At 37.8% G+C, this 27,775-nt stretch overlaps 1 protein-coding gene across 1 annotated transcript in view; it reads left to right on the top strand.

Annotated features, from left to right (window-relative positions):
- RNF17 (ring finger protein 17) overlaps positions 1 to 27,775 on the top strand; it is a 46,045-nt gene that overhangs the window by 669 nt on the left and 17,601 nt on the right. The window contains exons 2-22 of the mRNA XM_014965710.1: positions 47 to 138; positions 824 to 882; positions 1,816 to 1,871; positions 2,951 to 3,050; positions 5,217 to 5,297; positions 6,720 to 6,820; positions 7,630 to 7,801; positions 9,153 to 9,229; positions 11,149 to 11,223; positions 11,696 to 11,970; positions 12,979 to 13,056; positions 14,727 to 14,888; positions 15,820 to 16,009; positions 16,416 to 16,578; positions 17,931 to 18,121; positions 19,486 to 19,625; positions 20,072 to 20,221; positions 20,930 to 21,045; positions 23,435 to 23,555; positions 24,289 to 24,406; positions 26,677 to 26,898. Of these exons, the coding sequence (XP_014821196.1) occupies positions 47 to 138; positions 824 to 882; positions 1,816 to 1,871; positions 2,951 to 3,050; positions 5,217 to 5,297; positions 6,720 to 6,820; positions 7,630 to 7,801; positions 9,153 to 9,229; positions 11,149 to 11,223; positions 11,696 to 11,970; positions 12,979 to 13,056; positions 14,727 to 14,888; positions 15,820 to 16,009; positions 16,416 to 16,578; positions 17,931 to 18,121; positions 19,486 to 19,625; positions 20,072 to 20,221; positions 20,930 to 21,045; positions 23,435 to 23,555; positions 24,289 to 24,406; positions 26,677 to 26,898 (2,739 nt within the window). The remainder of the gene's footprint in view (positions 1 to 46; positions 139 to 823; positions 883 to 1,815; positions 1,872 to 2,950; positions 3,051 to 5,216; positions 5,298 to 6,719; positions 6,821 to 7,629; positions 7,802 to 9,152; positions 9,230 to 11,148; positions 11,224 to 11,695; positions 11,971 to 12,978; positions 13,057 to 14,726; positions 14,889 to 15,819; positions 16,010 to 16,415; positions 16,579 to 17,930; positions 18,122 to 19,485; positions 19,626 to 20,071; positions 20,222 to 20,929; positions 21,046 to 23,434; positions 23,556 to 24,288; positions 24,407 to 26,676; positions 26,899 to 27,775) is intronic.

The raw sequence follows: 27,775 nt of genomic DNA, 5'->3' as shown, positions 1-27,775 counted from the left end.
TGTGCTTGATATCCCTCATGATAAAACTTTGCTTCTGTTTCTGAAGGCAATGTCTTAAGATACTGGAAGAGGATTTTACAGAATCAAATCAGAGAGAGCGTGATTTGCGTCATGTATCAAAAGCTGTGAGTGTGAAAGGTAAGGCTTTTGGATCTTGATTTTTATTTCCAGCAGTTTTGTGGTGCACAGTATTCACTGTTGATTTATATTTTATATGGTCTGTTAAAGACAATAGATGGGCTGTCAGGTTTGATGAATCCATTGTTTATTTACTACACTTCCTGTACTTTGCAAGACCAAGCAATACCTTTCTCTTCCTCTCCTACTGTCTTTCTTGACAAAGCTACTGAAACGATTCTTTTAAAAGAAACCTCATTTTTCTGGGGTTTTCTGCTTGAGTATCTTTTTTCCAAGAGCTGTAAAGTTGTGCTGAGTACACAGGACTTAGACAAATTATCTTTCTGTGCTATAGGTACACTTTTTGAATGCTTATTTTCTTTTGTCTTTTTGCCTTCCTTTTCATGTGTTCATCCTGTCCTGAACGTAGCAGCAATGCAATGCAGCTAATCATGCAGACAATACCTTCATCACAAGTATGTTTTTGTAATTCCGAGATAAATTCCATATCTGTTTATCTGGAGTTCTATTCCTAGCTTTCATATTCTATTACTATAAAATTCAATTTCTGAATTCTTATTGGCTTGATGAATGCTACGTAGAAGACCTACTCCAGTGATCACGTATTCCTGTTTGTCTCACTAATTAAGATGCCCTACAGTTAACAACATTCCCAGTCAGGTTTCTCCTGTACTTGCTTTTACAGCCGTTCATGATAGTGGGGAGGATGAAGACCTTGATTTATTTGGTTTCTCTTCTGCAGAAGTAAGTAGATTTAAATCATTCTGTTCAGTAATCTCTGTTGTGGTCTGAAACAGTGATATTATGGCATCTTTTGCATTTTTATTGAAAGCAGTTAAAGCAAGCTCTGGTCCCTTCTGGGGTAAGGGCCTGCACTTTCTAACCCCTTGCTCCCTAGCAAGTCTTTGTTAGCATTTCTCATTACGCAGTGGAGCTGTGTAGTGCACATGTGATGTGCCAAATCTGGTGTGTATGTGTATGGGTTTTGGATGAAAAAAAAAAATAGATCTTTCCCTATCAACTCAAAAGGACTGAAAGGATTTTTTTTTAAAAAATTTCACTTGTGCGGTATTGCATAACTTATGAATCTGTTTCACAACCAGAGCATTTTTTTAAAATGCATAATTTTTCCTGTGTTAGGACATGTGAATGCCATTTGTTTCACAGAAATCTAGATTTTGGGCTAATGTTAAGTGGTTTTTTTTATTTTTAACTTATGCAGAAGGATAGGGTGTGGCCATCCTGTTTTTTCTGATACGAAATTCAGCTGTAGCCTTTATTGCAAAATACAAATAAGTTCAAGTCTTTGGAAGTAAGCCCTGTCCTTAAACTTTATTGAAAAAATAAGTTGTAACCAGGTTCAATAATGCAATATGTTAAAAGTTTTGCATAATAGTGGGAAAAATGCTAAGAGCACACAGGAAATCAGCGTTCCTTTTACTTGGAATGCTTTACCACAGAGATACACTGATGGCTACAGAGCTTTGGTTTTGGTTTTCTTAGACCTCTCTGCTCAATTCAAGAGCACTTGGCTGGAAGCCTGATCTCATTGAAATGGGAGAGGGGTAGAGGGTGGATGTGGGGTGTGCGGTACTGAAGTTATAGAACATTTTTTTTGCTGGGTCTTTTATTTAACCCCGTATCTGAACTTGCTTTACTTTTTCCCTCTGAATTTAGACCAAAACTGATTTTAAACTTGGGCTGTGCAGTGGCAACTCACAAAGGCTGGCAAGGTAAACCTTTATTAACAAAACTGTTAGGTGCCTGACAGAGAGGACTTCATTGAACAAGCATTTCCAGCCATTTTTCTTTGGCTGGTTTTTGGTTGTTTTGGTTTTTTTTAATTTTAAACTTTATTAGTGTGGTCCTACAGTAGTAGACACCCACACTGAGAATACAACTTGCTTGAGACTTGAGTACAAATAATGTTTCATTGAAAAGCAACAAGAAACAGATTGTTTTGGCTTAAAAATGTTTGGAACTGAAAGTTTTAAGCACTGGTAATTCCCTGGTAGGGGTTCAGAGGGAGAGTAGAGAACTGCCGAGATGCGAGGCTGTGGTAGGAAGGACTGTATCATTGCAGCACCTCCTTCCACCCACCTCTCTGCTGCTCCCATTGCACCTTAGATAAGAAATCAGTTATAAAGATAGCTGTAGCGGTGTTCTCCAAGTCCTCTCACAGTCCATCAGAAACAATAAACAGCACAGGCAGAACACTACAGTGCTTCCATCCTCTAATTGGGCTGGTTTATGCAGAATGTTTTTGTGAGAGTCTTTATGGCAGTTTAGATTCATGTGTACTTTGCAGAAAAGCAGGCACTGGTGATCATACAACAGCATTGAAGAGCCTTTGTAACAGGTCATCAGTAGATGATTTTACTGTAACCTGTCATGTATTATTAAGACTTTAATGGCCTTTAATGGCCTAATCAATATCTGATGGGATATCTAAAAGAAAGTATTTGGGCAACAAATAAAAAATTAATCCTGGAATGTTAATAGTAATGCATTTTATTCTCACTGAGGATAAAAATCAGTATTACCTACTAAGGTTTTATTCAACTTTGCCAAAATTGTCAGGTGAAAATTAGTTAATAAAGATGAATTTTAAGATGATGCTAGTAGAAGGAAACCTCTTGAAAAAATGAGGCATCTGTACTACACACAGCGTAAGTCTACTGTTTTCAAAAATAGGTGTGTGCATATGTTTAATGACATTGTGAAATAATCAGGTTGTGTCTAAAGTATTTGTGGGAAGTTTGATAGTTTATTCAAAATGTGTCGGGTTGTTCCTTAAAATTTTGTTTTGCAGGCCATTCAGTCACAATACTGAAGAGAAAAATGTTCAGCACCCAGTTTCTTCAAGTGGTGACCTGAGGGATAAACCAGGTCTAGCCCCATCAGCAGACATGGTGTGTTAATAGGGAATTTCCTTGTATTCTCACTTGTTATTTTTGTATGTGCCAGTGTGTTAGTTTATGCTGCACTTCTTAAAACACAGAAACCTGTGGCCTTAATAGTTATGTGCTGTTATTCCATGTTAAAGAATTCATGTGCAGCTACAGTTTTAATAAAATAACTTGACAAAGTTGACAAAATGAATGCAGTTCAAAACCCAACAAGGTCATAGCTGAGGATGGCTAGTGTATTCAGCTGTCTGTGAAACTATGTATTTTTAATTTAGCTTTTCTTAAAAGCTAAGGCTTTGCAATATTTGTGTTTGGAGCTTTTTTATTTCTTTTAAAATTTGAGATAGGGCTCATGCAACTCATCTTTAGTCATTCAGGGCAACAAGACTGTTGAACACACGGATCTCTCTTGAAACATTCTATTAACTTTTCTAAGGTGATCTTTCTGAATGAGGTTTGTGAAGTTTTAGGCCAAGTGAACTAATGCTGTGGGTATTTTAAAATGACAGAATAAAAGGGAAATAAATTATACATCCTGTGCCAGTCTTGTTTTCTTTCATGGAGACTGTCCTGTACGCTTACCTTGAGAGAACCGTAACTTGCTAATGTCTGTATTGGCTTCTTAGGTAGTTTTGTTTTAGTGCCCTTTAAAGATTGAAAATTATTTTCTATTCTGAACATTTGTTTTTTAATTGTCTACTTAAAATAAAGCCATATTGTGTTATCCTAAACTTCATTATATTACTGTTGACAAAATACTAAAGGAAGTAGCCCGAGGTTATCTTTGGAGTGTCTTGAGTCTGAGGTCGTAAGTACTATTTTTATGGTAGTCACCTCTTCTGGTGACAGAACATGTTCTTTTTGATTGGAGAAAGTTGTTGAGAATGAGCTCATGTGAAAACCCACATTTATTGAGATTGTAGTCTAACTGCTACTTCTAGGGTTTTTTCAGAATCCTTGATTTTGTAGTTGGTGATTACTAGATCTTTGGCAGGATCACTTCTTACATCACCAAATGAGTATGTCCATGTCTTTTGAATTTTGGAAGGATTTTTATTACGGAGTCACATAATGAGAACCACAAAGTAGAAAGGGAGCAATGTAATTCCGTGACGTTTGTACCCATTATATCTCCTTGCATCTGCTCAAAATAGAGTGAGAAAGTTGTCACAGGAAAGTATTCTTTGTACAGTTAATATCCAAGTCATAATAGGAGGAGGGTTTTCTTGCCTTGTTGCTGCTCCTAGGGAGGAGACATAGTTGGAAAGTTTTTCTACAGATGAAAATGACAACAAATAGCTTTAATAAACTCCATAATTAAGTTTGTGGCTAGCGGGTCTCTCAGAGATTATGGGCAGCACTTTTACCAGTGCCTGATCAGAGACAGAAATATTTCAGGGTTTTGACCTCTAGGCTTTAATTTCTCTCCAGTTTGTTTGCTCTCCTTAACACTGGTGAGGAAGCCTTTAGAAATTGGAGATGTTTGCAGGTTAAGTTGCCTTTTGGCAAAGTGAACTGGTTGTTTAATAGTGCCAGACTTACACAACACCATCCCTCACTTTTTAGGGCATCCTCAGCTGATCTCATTTTGCTTTTAGCAAAATACCAGCATTCTAACCAGTACTCTTAGCACCAGCTTCAGTAAGGCCAGTGACAAAATAAGACATTATGTATGTACGTTTGCTTCTGTGCTAACTCATCTGGAAGTGTTTTATTGTCTTCTCTTGCATCAGCGTAACACTGGGCACTTAGTAAATCTTTTTAAAACGTGTTGGTTTTCCCCAAGTGTTATTCCTAAGTACTTTACTTTTTTCTAACCTGTGGTATTGCCATTCTTCAATGTTGCGTGTTTTCTTTCCCCTGTATTATAACTCTATTTTGCTTTTCCTTCACATACTATCTTTTCACTTGCTTTTTTGTGCATGTGTGTGTGCAAATAAATTGCATGTATTTAACAAACAAAATTTAGAATCCATGTTTCAGAAGTAGTACAGTGTAAATGTACTTAGTGTAATTCAGGTGAGCCAAGTGTTTTGGGCCTGTTTGCAGCTATAGAACTGCTGAGAGCCTCACACAGATCAAGTGCCTCTTTGTGAAAATGGTGAATGAGTAGAGCCTGTCTTCTAGGCATACAGACAACTCTGAATTCATTGGCAAATCTTTCCCCAGGACAGCAAAACTACAGAAGATATTGATGAAGCTTTGCGCGTAGCTATTTGTAATCTTAGCCACTTACATGATGCAGAGGAGGTGGGTGAAGATAAGTTAATTTTTCACTGAATTCTAAATCCTATCCTTGATTGAAACTTTTTGTTGTAAGTAGTCGCACATTAACATGCTATTTAAACATGGTTTTACTGCTTTTGTTTTGATGTCTCGCTTGTCCTTCAGCTGTTTGTGCTATTTCTGTGAATGTACAGCTTTAAACTCTAGGCTGTAGTCTGGAGTGTACAAACTACAGTAGTCTGTAAAAGAGTGCATGAGCCTATACATAATTTAAAGTTAATAGGCCAATACGTATATTTAGCAGAACCATATATTGGCCAGACTGCAAGTACTAAACTTGTGTTTCCTTGGATGCAGATAAAATCGAGCACTTGGTTTTGTTCTGGCAACTCTGCTAACATTCTAGTTTTCACATGCCTCTTTCTGAATTTAAAGGTGGAAAAGAAATTATATGGGCAACAGAAGTAATAATTTTAACAGACACAGTATGCAAAACATGTAAATCAAGTAATGTGTTTTTACACACAATATAAAATACAGGAAGACTACTAAAGTACTGGTTAATAGGTTTTTACCAAGTAACCTATGAACTTCATCAGTAATTACTTAAAGTTAAATCATATTAAATGTGCTGTGTAAAAGCTTACAGTTCTGTCTTTTCCATTTATTTATGTTTTATGTGTATTCTAAGATGGATAGAAGTTTTTAATGATCCAAAAGCTTAAAGCAAATTTATTCTAGTAAGTGTGGCATGAAGTGTCCTAAAACCTGTTTTCCATTCCCTTTCTAACTTGTTCTGTTGCAGCGGCCAATCTGTCAGTTAAGCAAAGTTATGTTAAATGCCTAATTCAGATACTGATAGCATCTTCTAAAAATCTATCATTTCAACAGTTCTAATGTAATAATTCATGCATACAACTGGGGTCCTTCAACAGCTTTTCAACAGAGACTGAGAATTGCCAAAGCAGTGTTGCATTTACTGAGATTTTTTTCCTTTATAGTCTCTTCATTAAAAGTAACTATAGCAACAAAACTGGTGCTTAGCCAGAGGAAGAATCTTTATTTTTTTTCCTTTATGCTCAAAATGAATTTAAAAATACAGCTAATTATCTGTGTATAGTGCTATATTAAAATGTTAGCTAAGGGAAGTGAGGCAGTGAGGGTCCAAGATCTTGGTATTTCTTGCCTCGTAGACCTATAGACTTCAGTTGACAGGAGGATCCAGACAGTGTGAGCTGACTAGAAGTTAGAGAAAACAAAGGAATTAATGAGCTGTAATTGGTTTAAGCATCAATCTTTAGTGGTTTAGTGTCACTCTGCTGGAGTATTGATCACTGTCTTAGTGTTCATTGCTTCTGTTCTGAATTTTGAAAAAGTAATGTGAGAGTAATAAAATGATAATAAAGAAATAGTAAACACATTTTTATTCAATACTGAACTAAACAGATGCTGAAATACTTGGAATTGAAAGTGAAGCATGAAGGAGACAGAGTTGCAGAAACTGCAGATAAAACGTTTGATGAACTTATTGCTTCGCTCCTCTCAAGGTAGTAATTTGGTTTGTAGGATGGTGGGGATGAGTTATCAGGAAGTTGTATTAATTCAGATAAAAAAATTCTAAATAAAGTTTCAGTCTTCCTCGCAGCTGTATTTCATAATGCCATTCTTTAATTTTTGTGCAATATTTTTGCCGTTTCATCGTGGCGTCTCGGAGCTGGTTTGCATGCTTGGAATACACTAGTTATGCAGCCTCTACTCTTTAGAAAAAAGAAAAATTAGTCTTAGTGGCATTAGTTTTCTGAAATAGCTCAATTTTGAGGGTGTTTTGGTACTGCTATTAGTGGATGATCAGTTTAACAGCAGGAATAACTTTTTTTAAAATTAACTTTCTGCAGGTTTTCAAGCTGACAGAAGCCCAAGGACATTTTATTTCATTTTCAAAAATACTCGTATCTTTAGATTTAAGGGGAAGGGCTGTCAAAACTTAGGATTCCAGAAGAGCCTTCATGTAGGGATTAGGATATCTTAGTAGACTGAATTGTAAAATCCAACTGTTTAGTTTTCAGTTGGATGTTTATAGAAATAGCAGGAGGCATGAACAGAAGGGTGCTTTAAACATTTAATAAAAAAATCTTCCTCCAAACAAAGTGGCTTTTCAGTGTCAACTCTTAACTTTTGTGGTTCTTCTGATTAGTCAGTGCTTTCCACTTTGCACTGCTTGAGAAAAATGATATTTCTGTGTGAGATGTATAAACTTCGTATTGTTGTATACTTAACAGTTATGTGGTATAGTTGAAGTTTGAATCTGTATGGCTGAATACTTCATAAGTTCCGAAAAGTAATGTTTTTAATACAGGAAAAAAAAGTTGTGTGCAGAATTAGTGAAGAGCATCAATCACTACAGTGCTGGTATTACAAAAGCTAAGGAAGTCATTGAAGAGAAGAAAAAGTGCTTGATGGGTGTCATAAGGATTGCAAAGGAATTGAAAAATACACCTTCTGTAAGAGCCTATTGTGATCTCGCTCAGGTAAATATTCTTGCACTGTGAAATAATTTATTTTTAATGAATACATTCAAATTTGGATTGGAAGTTTCTGTGATCCATCTTTCAGCTTGCTTACTTCAAGAGAGATTTTTGCAGTAATGTATGCTCACCTGTATTCTCTCTACATGTATACCCCCAGTTTATATTTCATCTTGGTTACAAATTAGGGTCTGGTCACTGATGTAAAACAAAGAGTGTGCTGTCTGAAACAGGAAAATGGAGAGGGAGGGCAGGAGAACTGTGACATAATACTCATCAGTGAAAGGGACAGTGTTTTCAGCATTTTAGAGTTCTCTCGAGGCTTTCCCATTCCAGAACTCTCCAACTTTCTCACTGAACTACTCCAGAATGAATAGCCATGCTCTCCTGATGCTGTTGGTCCCAGGCCTTTACTTCTTTCTTCCTCCCAGTCATGTCTGCTGTGCATAGAAACACACTCTACCTGCTGTGCTGTCCATCCTGTGATGTCTCCTGTCTGGTAACAGAGAGGAAAAGATGCTTGGAGGAAAAAATCTATAAAGAATCTGGATATTTAGCGAGTATAGGAAGTTGAAGGTTAAGGCCTCATTTTATAATCTGTAGGATACATCAGGGTCATTACATGTAGTAAACATTTCCTCATTATATCATACGCTTGAATGTCGTCATAATTCTTGTGGCAGTACGTATGTGTGTGTATGTATTTATATGCATTGGCAGGGAGCTACATCTTTTAATATTTAAAATGAGGTGTATATAAAATAGCTACATCTTTCTTTCTAAATCTGCTACCCCGTTGTCTCATTTGGAGCCTTGGTAGTCCTTGTGTTGAGAAAAATGATGAATAACTGACCTTGTCTTTTTTTAGTGTGATTTTTAGAGGAGACTCTCATGTTTCTTGCATCCAATTGTCACTTGTCACTTTCCATATGAAGAGCCTTAGTTAATCTCATCTGACCTAGGAAAGAAGTCTGATCTTTCCTTATTCTTTTATTTTCTTTTTTTTTTGGCATTTGCCTCTATCTTGCCCAGTGTGACCTTTGGGACCTGTGTACTCCAATTGGCCTTTTTAATTAGAAGTCACCTCAGTAGCTGTTCATACGAAAGAAAAAAATCTGAGTCCTTGCTTCTACTGCATGCTAATATTACAAAATCCCTAACCACCATTAGGTTTTAGCAATGTAAGAAGACGTAATTGAGAATTGGGTATTGGCTGTTAATGAATAAACTATTGGGGTTTTTTTCTGTGAAATTACAGATGTCATACTCTGCCTTTGTCATGTTGTAGATAATAGGTGCCTGTTTAATCTGCTCTTTGTATAATAGAAACTGAGACTGTACTGCTTAATTTCAGGTGTTACATAATTTGAAGTTGCCAGTTGAGGCTGAGCTCTTAAGAGTGAATAGTTTGAAGGAAAAAGTATCTCCAAGGTAAATGACTGGAGCGGGCGAGGTACATTGGGAGGTAAAAGGATGAACCAGTTATCTTAATTGGAAAAACCATTCATATAACAGTTAAAAGAGTAGAAATCACACTGTTCCACTTGCATTTTGCCGGAAAACTACTAGTTCAGTAGTTTGATATGTTTTGATATAAACTCATCACTAAGAGTTCACAGTAGCCTTCATCTGAGGCATCAGGGAGAAAGCATGTACATATTAAAAAATTCTTGACAGACTTCTGCCACTTTTAAACTTCCCTTCCTTATAAGTAGAAATAAATTGGGGAAATAATAACTTATTTATTTTTTAAAAAAATTAATCCATTTCTCACCTTCAGGAAAGACTTAAGTGCGTTTTGGGGCACTGATATCCAAGAAGATACTTGTGGAAAATCCCAGTTACCATGTTGTGCTCGTTGGAAGTGACAAGTATGATTCCTATACCAGAAATGAGCAACGAAATGTGTCATGGCTGTGGTACAGCTGACCCTCTGCAGCTTGGTTATAAAATAGTCAGAATACTGTAATCCTAGTGTATAAAGGCCACATTAAGAAATGAGGGAAGGAAAGACTGAAGATGGTATTGGTTGGAGCATTTTGGGGATCCCGTTATATTTCAGGATTGGAACCAGACCTGTGTGGTCTATTTGTGTGCCATCAGATTCTGACTGGTGCAGAGGAATGAAGCTCAGAGTTGATTATTTGCATGCAAGGTGTGAAACTTTACCATAGAATCATTTAAGACCTTTAAGATCATCAGGTCCAACCGTTAACCTTACACCTCCCAAGTCCACCGCTAAACCATGTCCATATGTGGGATGTCTACATGTCTCCTAATTACCTCCGGGGACAGTGACTCAACCACTTTCATCAGCAGCTATTCCAATGCTTGACAAAAACTATGACTCCTCCTGTCATATGTTGAGCCATTAGAAAATGTATGAAGGAATATTTAAAATAATCTTCTGATAAACTTAGTGGCTTGGTAGGTAGGGCCTTTTTGTAGATAATGTCAGTGCTAATGAGAATTTCGGAGAAGCCTATTTAAATGCACAATGGCAAACTCTCCCAACCTAGAAGAACTAGAAGAAAGTAAAAATATGACGAAATCAAATCTGTTTTGCTTTGGAAGACTTTTTAAGAACTTGAACAAAATGGGAAAAAAGGAGATCTGATGAAAGATAAGTATAGAGGTTTCACATGCGAGTGCCACTCCAAAATAACACCAAAGGTGAAAAAATCACAACTTAGCGGTACATAAGAGTTGAGGCACACTCAGTAAACCTAAAATACTGTAGAACAAAGGGTTGATACATTGCCGAGAGGGGCTGGGGTAGGGGAAGAAGAAAAGATGGGCTGTTTAATACTGCATAGACTTCTGTTTTCACAAATTGTTCATTATAACTGGACAACAAAGCTAAGCATTTGATTGAATTAAGTTGTATTTACAGTTCTGTTAGCCTGTTAAAGGACTTAAAAGATTTTGCTAGCTTTCATTGGTAAAGGAAACAGCTGTTTATTAGTGTAACAATAAAAAGAATATACATTTTGGACTTCAGTTATGGTTTTGTTCTTCAGGACTGTTGGACAATTCTTTTTCTCCATGCAGAATAATTTCTTGAATTAAACTGGGTATATGTGTGAAAGCTTAGTGTGTGAGTGCTGGAGTGCTCTGCATGAGAGAGAGAAAGGAAAAAGGCAAGAGTGTTTTTAAATATATGAAAAGAAATGAGCAACCAAATATGTTGTTAATAGGAGTGGAAGAATGAAACTGGAGTAGGTAATTAATCCTTATTTTTGCCCCCCCCATGAACAACGTTGTGCTGAAAAATATTGTACATCTCAAACTGTCAGAGTGATTTTAGGTATTTATTGCACCTTGTATAATGCTGCTTCTCTTCTCTCGAGATTCTTCCTAAACACTGATGAGATTACGTCTTTGTTAAAAAAAATGGGCAAGATTGAATGGGGAACAACAGGGCAGTAAGTATTTTTGTATAATAAAGAGGATAGGTACAGTAGTTAACCTGTTCTTCTAATGGTTAAATATTTATTGGAGATTAAATTTAAAAATAAAAAACCTGTATTTGCATATTGGTTTCTAAGAGTATAGTGACACAAAGCAAAACTTTAGATGCTGGTATTTCAGTCAGTGTTCTAGTCCATCCAGTTAGTGTCTCCAATCATTTAATCAGAGGCAACTCTTGTACTGAGTGTGCCCAAGAACATGTTCTGTTTCTGTGCCAGTCCTTTTTAGGTTTCAGTAATCATGTGAATGTTTTAGTTGTCTTGGTATTCAAAACCATAATACAGGGGTTTTTTTCAACCAACTCTTAAGAGGTGCTTAATATAGTGATATGTAATTAATAAAGCCTCTACTTTGACTTGTGTGCTTTTCTGAAAAGGGATTGGGTTCTGTTAATTTGTTTCCAAATAAATGTTTTCCCATATACAGTGAAGGTGATGGACAACACACTCCTACCCTTGATGCTGAAGAGGAAACGCCGGGCTGTGATACTCAGTCATCTGTAGAGCATATGTTTCCATCACTTACCACAGAAAGTAAAATAAAGGCTCTTGCAAATCAACTCTGTGTTTACAAAGAAGTGAAAAACCCTCAAGTACAAGAAACACTTCCTGTGATAAGTCATCAGAGCGTTCCTGCTCTGCCCAAGTCTCCATCCAGTCCTGATGTCATAATAGAGGAAATATTTGAAGATGACCTGGAAGGTAAGTTTCTTAATACCTGCTGCTTTAAATGTTCCATTGTTGAGCATGCTGTTACTTATGTATTTTGTATTATGCTGCCTGTTTGTAGTTATACTCTGCTCATATGAATTCTTTAACGATGTCTGGGTTTCACTTTTATCTTTCTTTGAGCTAGCTTTTTTCTTTTTTTTCTCCAGCTTAGCTCAGTGAAAACTTTCTCCCAAGTTCTCTCAAAAAGGAGTCATGGGTTCCTGCGTCTACTTGGATAATTCTCTTTGACTCTTAGTTATTACAGTCCCCCTCAGAATTTCTGACAGTGGCTCTTGGATGATGCTTTTCTGACAGTTCCCTTGTCTTCCTGAATCTTCTCCCAGGACACTGTTCTTCATTAACTGACAATAATAATTAGGTTCTTCAGCTTGTCAGGTTTTCCTTGAACTGTATTAGTAAGAGTGTAGCTATCAGGTTCAGGAAGTGATCCTTCTCTCTTAGGCTCTTGTGAGACTGAAAGGGGAGTATCGTGTCCAGTTTTGGACCCTGTATTACTGAAAGTCACTGTCCTACTAGAGTGAGTCCAGCAGAGCCTACCAGGCTGGTGTCAAGGAGGTGCTCAGGGACAGGGCTGAAGGTGGTAGAACAAGCTGGTACATAGAAATTCCAATTAAAGAATAGGATAGATAGATGCATCCCACAGTGCAATATATTCCAGAATCCCAGTGGACTTCTCGAAACTTGTCAGAACAGAATTCTCTTAAAATGTAGTGTTACATGAGTTTTGCATGTCTCGAATCTAAGAATTTAATGATAGTTTTGTAATCTTGGGATTAGCATGTGAGCTGGCCCTGTACACATAAGTTACTGTGTGTGCAACTCTTTCAGTTGTGTCAGATACCAGAATTTTTGCTTCTGCAGTACCCTTATGTGTACATGTAATTTCTCCCTACAGTGTTTGCTGCTTTACTACTTAAGTATAAATGATTAACTAACCTAATTTATTACATTTTTCTCCTAAAAAAATGAACAAACAAGAGTTTCCCACAGAATATCATGATGATGAACAGAGGAAGAACCTCTTCAAGAAGGACACACCTGTTCAACACAAAGCTGGTTAGTGGTTTTCCTGTCTGGTAAAGGGTTTAGTTCACTAGAAAAGACCCATCCTCTAAGCAGCAAGAGCAGACACTGGAACTTGTCGGAGAGGTTGGATGTATACTAGCATTTGAGTTGGGGTCAGGAATGTACTAGGAAGTAAATCCTTTTCAAGCAGCTGTGGTTTGTTGGGATTTTTTGTTTGAGCATGTTCCTTAAACTAAATGCAAACAGCTTAAAGACACCTCTTCTGGATCCATCTGGCTCTAGTGATCAAGAACTGTCCCAGCTCCTGTTACTGTTTTTGGCTGGAGGTATTGGCTTCCACTGATCTAGTGAAGTGATTCTTACTACAATGCTTCTCCTGGTCCCATTAAGACGAGCTAGCTGTCTCATATCACCGTTGGACATGGTGACCAGGGGTGATCCAGAAGAATTAGCGTATCTATAGCTGAAATCTTTCAAGTCATTCAGACTTTTTACTCAGATACCACCTTTTCCACTGGAAATGCCCAAGAGTAATCTTGCATCCGTTCTGTATACTGCATTTCCTAAACTTCCAAGCACAGTACATACTCAGAATGTTTCAAATGCCAGATGCTTTGTACCATCTTTTGCCCATGATCAGCTATAGTTCAGAGATGGGCACAGAGATGGCAGTGCTCTAGGATGCTGCAAATCTGTCTGCTTGCTGTGCCCTGATCAGTCACACAGGTGGCATTGGATCTAGATGATGCCACCCACTCTTTGTAGGAAGTTTTGTGTAAAATACTTTTGTAGGAATTGAGTTGCTGGGCTTCTAAAACCTTCTGACCCTATTCACTGATTTTTAGCTTCAGTGAGTAGCTTTGGAAAAAGCAGCCTGTGTTTTGGATCCCAAATCAAGAGAGGTACCTGCAGTACAGAGGATGTGGATGGTTAGTCAGGAGTATTGTCTCACATGGGGTAATCTCTCGGCTGGCTTTTAGGCCATTTCTTGATCTTCATGGATTATCACTGAATCATAGAATAGAATCATAGAATTGCCCAGGCCGGAAGGGACCTCCAAAGGTCATCTAGTCCGACCTCCCCACAGTCAGCAGGGACACCCCCAACTAGACCAGGTTGCCCAGGGCCTCATCGAGCCTCACCTTGAATATCTCCAGGGATGGGGCCTCAACCACCTCCCTGGGCAACCTGTTCCAGTGCTCCACCACCCTCACAGTAAAGAACCCTCTCCTAATCTCCAATCTAAATCTGCTCCCCTCCAGCTTGAAGCCATTGCCCCTCATCCTGTCACTGCAGGCCTTTGTAAACAGAATGACTATTCAAAAGTGCTTAGCATACCTGTTCTTGGATGTAGAGTCTTAACCTCTCTGATTTGCTTTCTAGAAGCTTCCTATTTCTCTGTAAAACAGGGGGAATACAAACTCTGAATTACCTACTTAAATCTAGGCAACCACTTAGTAAGCAGTGAGACAGCCTTTTGTTTTTGCAGGGTAGCTTAATGGAAGTAGTTAAAAAGAGCAGATTTAATCAGAAAACAAGCTTGGTAACTAGTTTGAAACAAATGTGAGCAGACTTGTCAGAGTAAAAGCAATTTGAGGTAATGTTATAATGATTAATGCAACGTAAATCTAATCACGTCTGGTAACTTCAGTTGGAGTCACTTGGAAAGTGACTGATAATCTGGTTTGTGTCTTACTCAGGTTCCACAGAACTGGTGTTTGTAAGCCACGTTATAAATCCATGCCACTTCTACATTCGAAGATACTCACAGAAGAAAGAAGCAGGGATTTTGGAGAAGAAATTGAAAAACTTTTGTTGTAGTAAGCGTTCATACCTCATGCCTTCGGATGTTTTGGAGCTAGGTAAATTATTAATTTCCAAAGGTCTGCATTAGCTTAGAATACTATTTTGCAGTATGTTTCCTTAGTATAATAATCTTCCCTCCCCCCCCACCCCCACTTTGCGTAGTAAAGCAGTGCTTATATGTCCTGGAATGTACAATTAGTGCTTTTTGGGTAACAATGTACATATTGTTTGGTAAAGTAGACTTTTAAATCATATAAATGAAAACTGTAGAAGTAAAAAAGACTCTGTGGTGCTTCCCAGCCTCAACAAATTGAGTGCTTAGAGTAACCAGCAGTCGAAACACCTGGCTGTAAGCTTACTGTTTTCCAGCATTAAGTGGTGATTGTTAATTGATAGTCCTTTTTTTTCAGTATACTGATTTTAATGACCGGCCTGGTTCTTTAATTACTCCAGTAAATCAGCTTTCTTGCATGCATGCAGCATTCCCTTTGAGTGGATATATGATTGATTATTTTTTAAAAAAAGTTCACTAACTGGATAGAAACCATTCTGGAAGTAAAACTGAAAGACAATAATGCATTGCTAAATCATTAAAATTATTTTCTATCCCACGTATTGACAGTGTTACTCTGTTATAGAAAGTGTTAAGAAAGCTGATAAAAAGTATGTAATAGCCCTCAAATTCAATGGGGTTGTCTTTGCCATTTTGCTAAGAGATATGGAAAGTTTGCCAGAAATTACTTCTTAATAGAAGTCTACTACCTCCTAGCCTTACAGGCATTGTGTAAATGAATGTAAGGAGAAAACTTCTGGTGGCTATCAAGCTTTTTCATGTCTTTACTTTAGCAGTAGCACTCCTTACTACCTGTGTGGAAGATAGGCAACAATGGAATGTTATGCAGAACTATAATAATGCTTCCAGTGTGAAATACCTACAAATACTGAATTCAGTCCTTGGTTGTTCTTTTTTGATTTCCTTCTGTATAGGTGCTAGAACTTTTATTAAGAGTAAGGAAACTGGAATGTGGTGCCGTGGAACTATCACTGAACTGATTCCCCTGAAAAGTGAAAATGAGAGGAAGCCTTGTGGTCCAATAGGATACAAAGTTTGTGATATTGCCCTGCTGAAAGTATTCCTGGTGGATTTGGGGAGCTCTGTAGTTCTGATTTTCTCAGGGTATGTTTACAGAGTTGTTTGCAGTTGTTGTCCTTGACTGTTGAACAAGTCCTCCATCAGCTTCATGCAAGCAGATAAACCGATATCCATGTGAAACTAATGTGCTGTACGTTATGTATTTCCCACAAGAAAAGTGGCAGTGTATGTAAGTACACAAGTGTATAAGACTTCACACCTTAAAATGTTTAACTCAGACTTGCATTGCAAAAAAGAATATGTAAGTCCCCAGTGTTTAAAAAAAAACATATCATTGAGACTTTCTAGTTTTGTTTCAATGACATGACATTATGCCCATTATTGCAGTAATTATCTTTAAGTTGGGCATTTGGTTTGGGGTTATTTTTGGTGTTGGTGTTTTTTTGCTTTTCTTTGAAGTTAGTACTGCTTTTATGCCCATTGACAATAGGTATCATGCTGAAAGGCCCGAACCTGCTACTCTGCAAACTATTGAAACAGATGACTTTTGTTTGTTCGTAAGGAAGCCTGATCAGCATATTGAGGCAGAACTTGCAGCTTTTCCTCCTTTAGCAGTACGGTGTTCATTGAAGGATGTTGTTCCCAGAAATGCAGTGAGTAAAAGCTGTTTGTACTATTTCAGGAGATTTTTTTCTTCCTAAGATTTATATTAAAGAACTTTAATGCATAATTTACAATGATCTCATTACAATATAAACAGAAGGAAACTTGAGAGGAGTACAGGGTATATATACATATATTATTTTTTTAAAGAAGGTAAATAATCTCTTGTAAAAAGATGGGTTGCATTGCTTTCATTGGAAAGGAAACAAGCTTATAGCAGTCTGTCTTAAAAAGCCTCTGGGTTTACAAATACATATTTCAGGGTTAAATCTCACTACACTTATTCCATGTTGTTTTGTCCAATTTAAAAAGAAATTACAGAACTGATACTCCTATTTCATGTCTCTCTGATAACTTTATGCAAGTAGCAACTTTTTCTAGAGGAAAAACAGCTTCAGAATTTTTAGGAGACTCTTTTCGGGGATAGTCTGTTACTTAAAAACTTTTGCCACATACTGGAAAGTGTTATTTGTTCTCTTTCAGTATAACAACAAATAAAGTCCTAATAGCCTTTATTACCTTAGGAAAATGGCATATATTGCAGCATTATTTTCTCAATTATTCACTTATTTACTGGGCTTTTTTTAAATTTTGCCACATTCACATGGGAATGATCTGTGTCCAGTGCAGTTGTGCATTTCTGACAATAGAACTGCTGGTTGGTTTTGTGATGGTTTGGTTTTTTTACCATTTTGATGTTTTCTGAAATGGCTTTAAATAGGAGAGATCTGGAACAATTTTCACAGAAGTGGGTAAAATGTCTTTCTTATATATGCTTTCATTTTTTTCCACACCTAAGCAGCACAGATTTTTGCAGTATCAAATGAGAAATGCATTAACTTGATCCAATTCAGATGTGCCTTTCCAAGGTAGATAAAACATCAAAAAGGATGTTGTGGAGGGAGGAATGTGTAAATTGACCAAACTATGTTGTATGTTTGTATAAAGACAACAAAATATAAGAATAAACCTTCAAACTGGGGAAGCAGAAATATAAGTTGTGAGATGAAATAGTGTATGACAACTGTGGTTTGTCCATCAGAACAATCAGAGGGGATAAAATCTTGAATCTTAAAAAGAACTGTGGTGAAAACTACAGCCCTTTGATCTGACTCAGTTTTATACAGTTAAAAACACTTACAAATCCATTGTAGAAGAATACTGCTTAGTGCTGTCCTGACTATGGACTAGACAGTCTTGACTCTGTTCAGTATTTTGTGTGTTCAGATGTGTCTGTGCTCCCTTCCTTGCTGCTTTTTCTTTTTTTAATTACTAATTATATTTTTTTGTTTTTTAAAATTCTCTGATGTCTTCAATAACTACCTTTTTCTTCCTAACACAGAATGAAGGTTGGAGAGAGGAAGCAAAGACAAAGTTTTTAGAAATGGTCAATAATAAAGTTGTTTTAATGACCATATTTAGAGAAGAGGATGGTGTTCTCATTGTGGATTTGAAAAAACCTCCATTTAATAAAATATGCAATAACATGCCAGTGTCTCTCAAGGATGCATTAGTTTTTTTAGACTTGGCAAGGTATGTGTTTTCCTTTAGTTTATGCTCTTGTGAAGTTTATCAAGCAAGTTGTTTTTGCACTCGCCTTCAGCAATGTATGTTGATTTCATTTTTTCACCTTCACTAATAAGTGCTGTGGCTCATTCATTTGCACTGGTCAGAGATTTATTTGGATAATGAATGTAATTATAGAAAATGATAAAATTTTGATTTCTGTACAAGTTTGAGTAATAAGGGGTGAAAGGAGAAGCTTGTATGGATGGAAAAATATACAGGAATTGCCCGTGTATCTGATTTGGCTAGTAGGCAAGCACAGGCTACTCAGCAGATCTGAATCAACCACATGAGGCAATGCATATAGCACAACGAGTAGGAGAAACAATGATAGGCCATAGGGAGCTTGATGGTTGGCATTAGGACAGAGGAGAGCTGCTTTGGAGGAACCAGTGGAAGAGGCAGGAGATAGAGAAGATGAATGTTTTGACGTTTGGTACAGGGATGGGGCATGTTAAGTCTGTAGGAAATTGCAGTTCATTTTCCTGCACAGAGAAAGATCTTTGTTTATATTTGAGCATAGCCAGTTTGGGTGGTACGAACAGGGAGAGATATTTTTAATTTTTTTTACTACATCTGTGTTCCTCTGGTAATCGCTTTTTCTTGTAAGTAAGGAAAAGGAAATCTAGAAGAAAATGGTTTTGTCAATGTAGTGAATTCTAGCCTTATACATATTTTTTTTTTTAACACTTTAAATGTACGCTAATGAATCCCAAATAAAAAAATTTAGGAGCCAGCTGTGGGCTCAGTTAAAGGTCACTCACATAGTTAAGATTTACTTGCATCTGGAGCAACAGTGTGTGCCAGTAGTGACCTTGAGAGCAGGGGAGGAGTGAGAAACACAAGTTTTGCATCCTGAAGCACATCCTGACAAAAAACAGAGCACAGACTGGGAACCGAAACCTGTCTTGATAGTAGAATAATTGTTATTGTGATAAGCTCAGTGGAAGGTAAAAAAATATTTTTGTTAAGTCCATGATTGGGCATTATGGGGGGAATGGGTTTGTGTTTTGGTGTGTATAAGTCTCTCTGTGTAGCAATAAAGTCGAATTGGATTTTTGGGTTCGCTTACTGCATGGCCTAAGAGTCCGTGATTTCTTCAGACGCCACAGCAGCTGCCATGTATCGTTTATCATATGTTTACATTTGTGGTGGGAGAAGCATTAGAACTAGCTGCACAAAGTTCACACTATTCCTACAAACATGAATCAAGTTATTTGTATAAGACCGTTTTGAGGTTTTGTGAGAAACTTGACATTTGAATATAAAAGGGGTTCCTTCTCAGTAAATTTTGACAGAATTGATTCAAAATTTCATTTTGTTTACCTTAGGTTTAGATCACAGCTTCCCAGTCAGTTAGAAAACAATACCATCTTGCAGTATAGTCCACCTAAGATTCCACAAGAAAAAGAAGTCTCTGTTGTAGTTTGTCACATTAATAGCCCGAGTGATTTCTATCTCCAGTTGGTAAGTTTAGAAATAAGGTCTATTTAAATAAAAATCTAAACAATTTAATGTTGAGCTACTTGTAGTCCCCATTAAATAAGCTATGATTTCCATTATACTTCTGTCACTTGTTACCCATTTTAAGATTCCTCAAATTAAGAGATAAGATGAATCCTGGATTAATTCCAGGAATTCTTAGAATTTCAGAAAGTTGACTTTTTTGGTCGATTTTGTTACATGGGTTAATTCCTATGTGGGTACATAGTTTCCCTTTTCGGAGTGGTGATTGAACAGAGTAATATTCGGCAACTGTTAGGCTCTTAAATACACGCATTTATAACCACTGTTTAACTTGGGGGTGAAGACTAGGAAGTACACTGTCAGAAAAAAAATGTCCCTTAAAAGAGCAAAAAATACCATTTAAAGAAAAAACATTTGATATGTATATTTTGTATTTCTTATTTTAGGGAGAGAGCCTGGATTCTTCAGGTCTTTCAAAGAAAATTCAGGAGGTGTATAAACATGAGTATGGGAAGAACTTGGAAATTGTCTGCCCAGTTGAAGGCCAAGCCTGTGTTGCAAAACAGGAAGATGGGAATTGGTACAGAGCACAGATTATAGGTGAAGTATTGGTTCTTTCACCCTGATGCTAGGTCGTGGTACTACATCCAAGGCCCACACTGGATATGCATAGTAACAAACAGCCATTATTTTTACTAGGTACTCTTACACTAACAAGTAGGTTCATAAAGTTAGTAGAACTAATTCATGTTATATTGTTTTGCTATTAAGGCAATGGTTTATATGGTTTATACCCTTTTTTTTTTTTTAATAAAGGAAGCAAAGTACTTCTTTTCTATATATTATTGAAATACTACTATAGAACTATTTAAATTAATGTTTCAATTACTATTTCAGTTTGAAATACAGATTTCTCTGTTGTAGCCAACCCCTAAGTGTAACTAGTGTGGGTTAATAATTCCCCATAGTACTTCTGAGGGAGATGGGGGTTGTACTGGTACTGACCTTGATGTTGCCTGTATGGGCAGTTGTTAATATGCCTGTATGCTGACGTGTCTACTTGGCATGTATTTAATGTGCCAAAGTCTCATGAAATGATTAGATGGAAGGTGACAAAATGCTAACTCTGTCACCAAAGGGACTGGTGCTTAAAGAATATAGTTTTTGAATGGGGTTATAGAACATTTGAAAATGTGGTCTATTATGATTATATGGTGTAAATATGGATCTTGCTCTGAAATTCTGGTGCTTTAACCTGTATCAGATACTTATTTTCTGTTTTAATAACTTGGGTTGTTCTTCTTGAAGGGCTGCCAAGTTGTCAGGAAGTTACCATAAAATATGTTGATGTTGGCGGTGTTGCCACCTTAACTCTTAATGACATACGCAGGATAAAAAAGGAATTTCTGAGCTTCCCAGAAAAGGTAAATTGGTGCTTACCTGGATTAAATTCTCAAAATTAATAGAATCTTAATGGATGGAAGGGGAAAGAGAGGGTAAATAAAATGTTAAGCAAGTTCCTTTTCACATGGGTTTATGACTTGGGTGCACATGGAAAACTCTTTTATATTAATCGGTTTCAAATGAAATTTAATACCTTGCAGCGAGGAGGTGTATATACATTGTGTTGAGAGATTTGAATTAGGCTGTTACAAGAGAAGACGGACTTTTTTTCAGCCTCTTAATACGAGTTTGCAGGTGTTTTAATGGAGTTGGGCAGTACAGAAATCTTGGCCAAGGCTAGAATTAGTCTTGTGTTTAACAGAATCACAGAATCGTAGTGGTTGGAAGGGACCTCAGAGATCATCGAGTCCAACCACCAAAAAAAAAAAAAAACCAAAAAAAAAAAAACCACACCACAAAAAACACAAACCACCACCCACCACCTAAACACACAACAACCACCAAACCAAAAAACCATCACCCACCCACACAGCACCCCACCACAAACCAGTAATCTTGGGCACTAGAGCATGCCCTGAAGAACCATGTCTACACGTTTCTTAAATACCTCCAGGGATGGTGACTCCACCACCTCCCTGGGCAGCCCATTCCAATGTCTGATAACCCTTTCAGTAAAGAAATGTTTCCTAATATCCAACCTGAACTTCCCCTGGCCAACTTGAAGCCATTACCCCTTGTCCTGACATCTGTAACTTGGAAGAAGAGACCGACCCCCGTCTCTCTACACCCTCCTTTCAGGTACTTGTACAGAGCGATAAGGTCTCCCCTCAGTCTCCTCTTCCCCAGACTGAACAACCCCAGCTCCCTCAGCCTCTCCTCGTAAGACTTGTGCTCCAGACCCCTCACCAGCTTCGTTGCCCTTCTCTGGACCCGCTCCAGCACCTCAATGTCCCTCTTGTGGTAGGGGGCCCAAAATTGGACACAGTACTCGAGGTGGGGCCTCACCAGTGCCCAGTACAGGGGGATGATCACCTCTCGGGCTCTACTCGCCACACTGTTCTTGATACAGGCCAGGATGCTGTTGGCCTTCTTGGCCACCTGGGCACACTGCTGGCTCATGTTCAGCCGACAGTCGACGAACACCCCCAGGTCCTTTTCTGCCAGGCAGCTCTCCAGCCACTCTGCCCCCAGCCTGTAGCGCTGCTTGGGGTTGTTGTGACCGAAGTGCAGGACCCGGCACTTGGCCTTGTTGAACCTCATCCCGTTGGTCTCAGCCCATCGATCCAGCCTGTCCAGATCCCTCTGCAAAGCCTCTCTACCCTCCAGCAGATCAACACTGCCACCCAGCTTGGTGTCATCTGCGAACTTACTGAGGGTGCACTCGATCCCCTCATCCAGATCATTGATAAAGATGTTAAAGAGAAGTGGCCCCAGTACTGAGCCCTGTGGGACACCACTCGTGACTGGACGCCAGCTGGATTTAATTCCATTCACCACCACTCTCTGGGCCCAGCCCTCCAGCCAGTTTTTAACCCAGCAGAGGGTATTCCCATCCAAGCTGTGGGCAGCTAGTTTCTCCAGGAGGATACTGTGGGAGACTGTATCAAAGGCTTTGCTGAAGTCCAGATAAACAACATCCACAGTGTTGGCTTTGTCATCCACAACCCTTTCATTTAAAGATTATTTAACCTGTCAGTCTTATTTTGTATTCTGGACTGCCTGTATGCTAAAAATATCCAGACAAAACATTCTTATTTCTATTGTCTATTTCCTTTCTTTTCCTCCACTTGTGTTACTCTTCTTTTCTTTAGTGCAGAAAACAAGGAGGAAACAATAACATTCACAGTGAATTTAAAATTGGCCCATAGTGTAGCCTCCAAAGTTTACCATAGTGATGTTAAACAAAAATTCTTTTAATCAAAGCACTTCAGCTGGTCTGATTCCCTGTATGTCTCTTTTTATGTCTCCTAATTAATAGCTTTCAGAAATCTGGCAGGAATTTCCTGACACAGGTACCATGGTACACTGGTGTCTCTATGTTTAGTCCTTCAGACTTCTACAATGGTATAGTCACGTTAATTTTAGATGCCTTGAGTCTGAGTTATTACATCATGATAAGCAAAACAGGATGAAGAGTTACTTTATCACACCTCTGCAGTAATCTTTCCTGATCTCTGCACCTATTCTATGTCTAACCATAAATGGAAGCAAGAATGAATATAAGATTAGTGTTCAGCTGCCGGCTGTGGGGTGGAAGGTGGTCATCTTAAATAATGGCACTGTGGAACCATAAGCCAAGGTTATGCTGTCTTGCTGTCCTGCATGAGTGCAAACTGAAGGCTGTGATTTGGCTGTAATGAGATGGTCTTGATATATGATAGTTGATACATAATTTGAGCTATTCTTTAGGCAATCAGGTGCAAGCTGGCCCACATTGAGCCTTACAAAGGGGCAAATGAGTGGAACAGAGAAGCCAAAGAAAGATTTGAAGAAATGACTGAAGTTAAATTTATGCTGTGTTCAGTTGTCGGTAAGTTATCAGGAGTGTATTAATTTATATTTCAATATTATTAAATTGGCTCATGTAGAAACATGCACTTCCATATTTTAAATAGTATTTATTTGAAATGCTTATGTTCATACTTGCAACAGGTAGCTTACAGTGAGACTATCTAAACATGGATTAATTAGAGGAGATGTAACAGATACTTGTGACAAAAGCTCTATTTATGTCTTCTCTTACAGACCATACCAGCATTAAGTGATATAAGTATCATGGTTTATTAAGATGGGCTTGTTTCCAAAAGTACTAGCTATCTTTGACTCTTCTTGGCTTTATTGGTACATGGAAGTGTGATCACTGCTGCTCTAAAACATCACAACCAAAAAAAAGAAAATTCATGTAACAGATATATGCTTTAGTAGGATTTTTCTCAATATCATTTATTGTTAATATATAGCTAGTTATTTTTGAACAAGTGTGAAATGGGGGTTTGGAACCCATCTAATAAATGAAATTACATGTACTGGTTGATTTCTTTGTACAAAAATACTTTGTGATTATTGGTATATTTTAAGTTAATTTTACGGATATGTGCTAAGTCAAGCCTCTACATATTGTTGATGTTCAGGATAAATTCTTTTATAAAGCAAATGGAATTTTACAAAATTCTTCTAGTACCATTTATGTGCCTCCAAAACCATAAATAATCTTTCTGCTGTCATTGATTTGCACTAATTATGTTTACATTATTCATTCACAGAAGTTTTAGATAATAACATCTTATCTGTTGAACTCTTTGACTTCTCTGCTGCTCATGGAAGAAGCATTAGTGTTAACTGCCAATTAGTTAAAGAAGACCTAGCATCCTTCATACCTGGGTAAATACTTTCTGCATAGCTTTTCTGTACACTATGCATAACAGAAGTATTTGGAAATACTGAATTTGTGTAACAAAATTACTGGCTTTAGTATGTCATCTCCAGTGACTGGAATTTACCACACTTGTGATAAAGTCATTACAGATCACATTCAGCAACTGATGTAAGTTACAGAGTGTAACTCTGCAGTTTGGCAGAGTTGAACTCTCAAACTAAATCTTGACTAACATGTATAGAAATTGTAGTTGATTCAACAGTTGGGGATAAGTGTTTGCATCATGCTTCAATGTGTGTCAGTGTCAAGTCATCCCAAACTGGTTATCGTTAAGGTTACCATTCTCTTTTGTTAAGAAAAGAAATACCATTTTTGTGTGTTTAACCTGCACCCAAGGGAAGTCATCTCTTTACAACATGTGTTACTATAAACCAAATATTTAGAAATTCTATCAGCTATGACAGGGACACAGGAGCTGTGAAGCCTGCTGGAGGAGATGAGGCTGACAAGGAGATAACACTACTGCATTTAATCTGTTGGCTTCTTAAAAAGGCAATCTGTGGGCTGTATTCATGGAAATCAATAATTACTCTTTCATTAATGATATTTGATACTGATGAAAATAAAAAGATTGTTAAATAGGAAGTTTTGATTCCAAAAACGGGAGTTCCTGAATTTGTTTTTTTCATCAGGAAGCAAATAAATTGATTTTCATCTCTTAGCTCAGAAATATAACTAAATCCCAGTAATGCTTTTGTTGTACTGGTCACAATTTGTAGTAAGATTTTTGTAAAGTTAAGCAGTTTTATTTAAACTTGAACAGCTGAATTGTCACTGTCACCAGAGTATTTTATTGTGTTGCAGCTATACTTAGATGCCTGTTTGCGACCTGCAGTCAAGTGTGTATATTACTTTAATATAAGTTGCTGTGTAACACATAACTTTACTGATGTGGATTTTTTGGTCACTCACTTCCCCTTCTTTAGTTGAACTGGAGAGAAAATAGAAGAAACGGGAACAATAAAGCTCATGGGTCAAAATAAAGACAGGGAAGTCGCTTAACAAGGACTGTTGCAGGCAAAACTGGCTTAATTTAACTTAATACTAATTTGCATAAATATTTAATAACTGATTCGGGCATTTGGACACAAAAGACAAATACTTATAGGATGTGTCCTCCTTCCCCCTTTCCCAGGCTCAAGTTTATTCCAAGCACCTTACCTCCCCCTCTACCCTCTGGTTACACGCCATCCCTGCAGTGAGCAGTGCAGGGGTTGGGGTCAGGACCAGCAGTTTCTGCTGCTCCTTCCTTCTCCTCCTGTTCTTCCTGTGCTCTGGTGTGGGCCCTCTGTGGGCTGCAGCCCCTTCAGGAGTATGCCTTTTCCCCCACAGAATACCTTTTGCTCTTCTAAACTTGGTGTGTTCCCTGTGTTATTTCTCTTCTCTTCCTTCCTCTCTCTCCCTGATATCTTCTGCCCTTCATTAAATTAGAGGTGCCACCAGCTTCACTGAAGGTTTCATCCATTTCCTGAGGGGCAGTCTGTTGCAGAGATGGCTGAGAAAGGCTGTGACCACCGTGGAGGAGCACCATGCTGCCCTCTTCTGCACCAGCAAACCTCTTCGCTGAGGCTGCCCTTGCAGCCCCTCTCCCTAGCTAGCAGTACCTGGCCATTTACACCCACTACACCATGTTTTGAAGTTGGAATGATGTCTGCGTTGTGGGAGGCAGGATAAGGGGATTGTTTTGGGGGGGGATTTGAGGGAGTTTGATTTATTTTCCTGTGGGCATAGGTCTCTACCCCTCTAGAGCTCATTTTGTCCTGCTTTCTCACTGAATTTCACATTAGTGAAGATGAATGTCTGCAAAAAGCCAAGATGCTGGTGAATAGTCTAAAGCTGCTTCGGGTCATTTAGAATCACATTTGGGTTATGATTACTCTTCCATGTGTAAATGCTATTGAGGGGTACCCAGGCCAGCTTTGAAGTAGCGCCAGACAATATAAGCAGGAGAGCACAGCACTCCACTGGAGCTGACTTTCTGACAAGCAAAGGTCAGCAACCTTAGTCTTGCATTGGGATGGGAAGTGGTCCATAGAGAATTCCAGGACAAAACCTTGGAGTCTGAAGTTCATTCCAAATTGATTGTTTTTTTCTGATGCAGATAATGCTATGCTGCAATTACTAGAGGAGGTTGAACTGTGTTTATTGAGCTCTCTTTCACTTTGTTTAAAATGTGTTTAAACTTTTCATTCTGATTACTTCATGCTCTTTACAGGTACACTGAAAGTACTGCTGTAAGGTCCAATGAAATCTGGGATGTTTCTGTAGAAGAAATTCCTGAAACCTTGGAAGCTTCAAATCATGTAGACTTGGAACCTGTGGATGAAGGAGATTTGAAATCACTTTCTAAGAAAGAGCTAGAAGTGAGAATTAGTCACGTTGTGTCTCCTAGCAAAATTTTTGTACAGTGGCTGTCGTCAGAAAGTACACTAAAAAGGTACTAAAATTCAGATAAACTTTTATTGAGTTAAGGCATTCTTACTACAAACTGATGAAGTATAGTTAGAAAAAACTCTGGTTAGGGTTGCATTTGACACTGGATACGCTTTGAATGCTGTTGACTTAGCTTTGTTGAGGAAGGCATAGGAGCAGAAGACAGCTTAGCACTATGTTGTGGTTGATTAAATATTTGTTATTCCAAATAGAGTATATGATACAACTCCTAAATCAGTTTTAATGTGGTAAATATTGGGGCTGGACAAATGCAACACTGTCCAGAAAAATTAAATCTTTCTGCTTTCTTCTCTCCATTCCTTCATTAGAAATTGTGTTAGGTAATACTGGCATTATTATATGACCAAAGTCATAGAACTTCAATCAAGTTATTTCTTTCAACATGATTCTAATATGCTGTTAGGAAAGTTTTAAGGGAATTTCTAGACATAACTTATCAGTCTTTCTTTTGATAGATATTTAGGTAATAGTGTGTACTGTTTGAAGACAGTTAAATGGAAGTATCATTGCTTAGTGCAAGTTGCTTATTTTCTGCTGCTTGTTTCTCCTTTCTTTCTTGTTTTTTTACTTTCTCGCATGTAGCTATCTAGGGTCCCATTGAATTATTCATGATGCTAAATGAGTACCACACTCTAAAGTTCTAAAGAGAAAACAGTACATCTTTGAAACAGTGCTATACAGAGGAGTCAGAATTGCTCAGAATAATTCCATTATTTAAGAAAACATGATAATTTTACAGAACTTTAATGTGTTTGCATGTGTTTTGAAGTTTGGTTTTCATGTATTTCTATCATGTCATGAAGAAAAACTACAATGCTTTGTGTCTGTTACCAGTTACTGAAATTTCACTGTATGCTAGT

The sequence above is a fragment of the Calidris pugnax genome, unplaced genomic scaffold (genome assembly GCF_001431845.1).
Source record: "Calidris pugnax isolate Ruff unplaced genomic scaffold, ASM143184v1 scaffold20, whole genome shotgun sequence".
Taxonomy (NCBI): Eukaryota; Metazoa; Chordata; class Aves; order Charadriiformes; family Scolopacidae; genus Calidris; species Calidris pugnax.
Note: the sequence above shows the minus strand (reverse complement) of the source record. Positions and strands in the feature narration are given on the sequence as shown.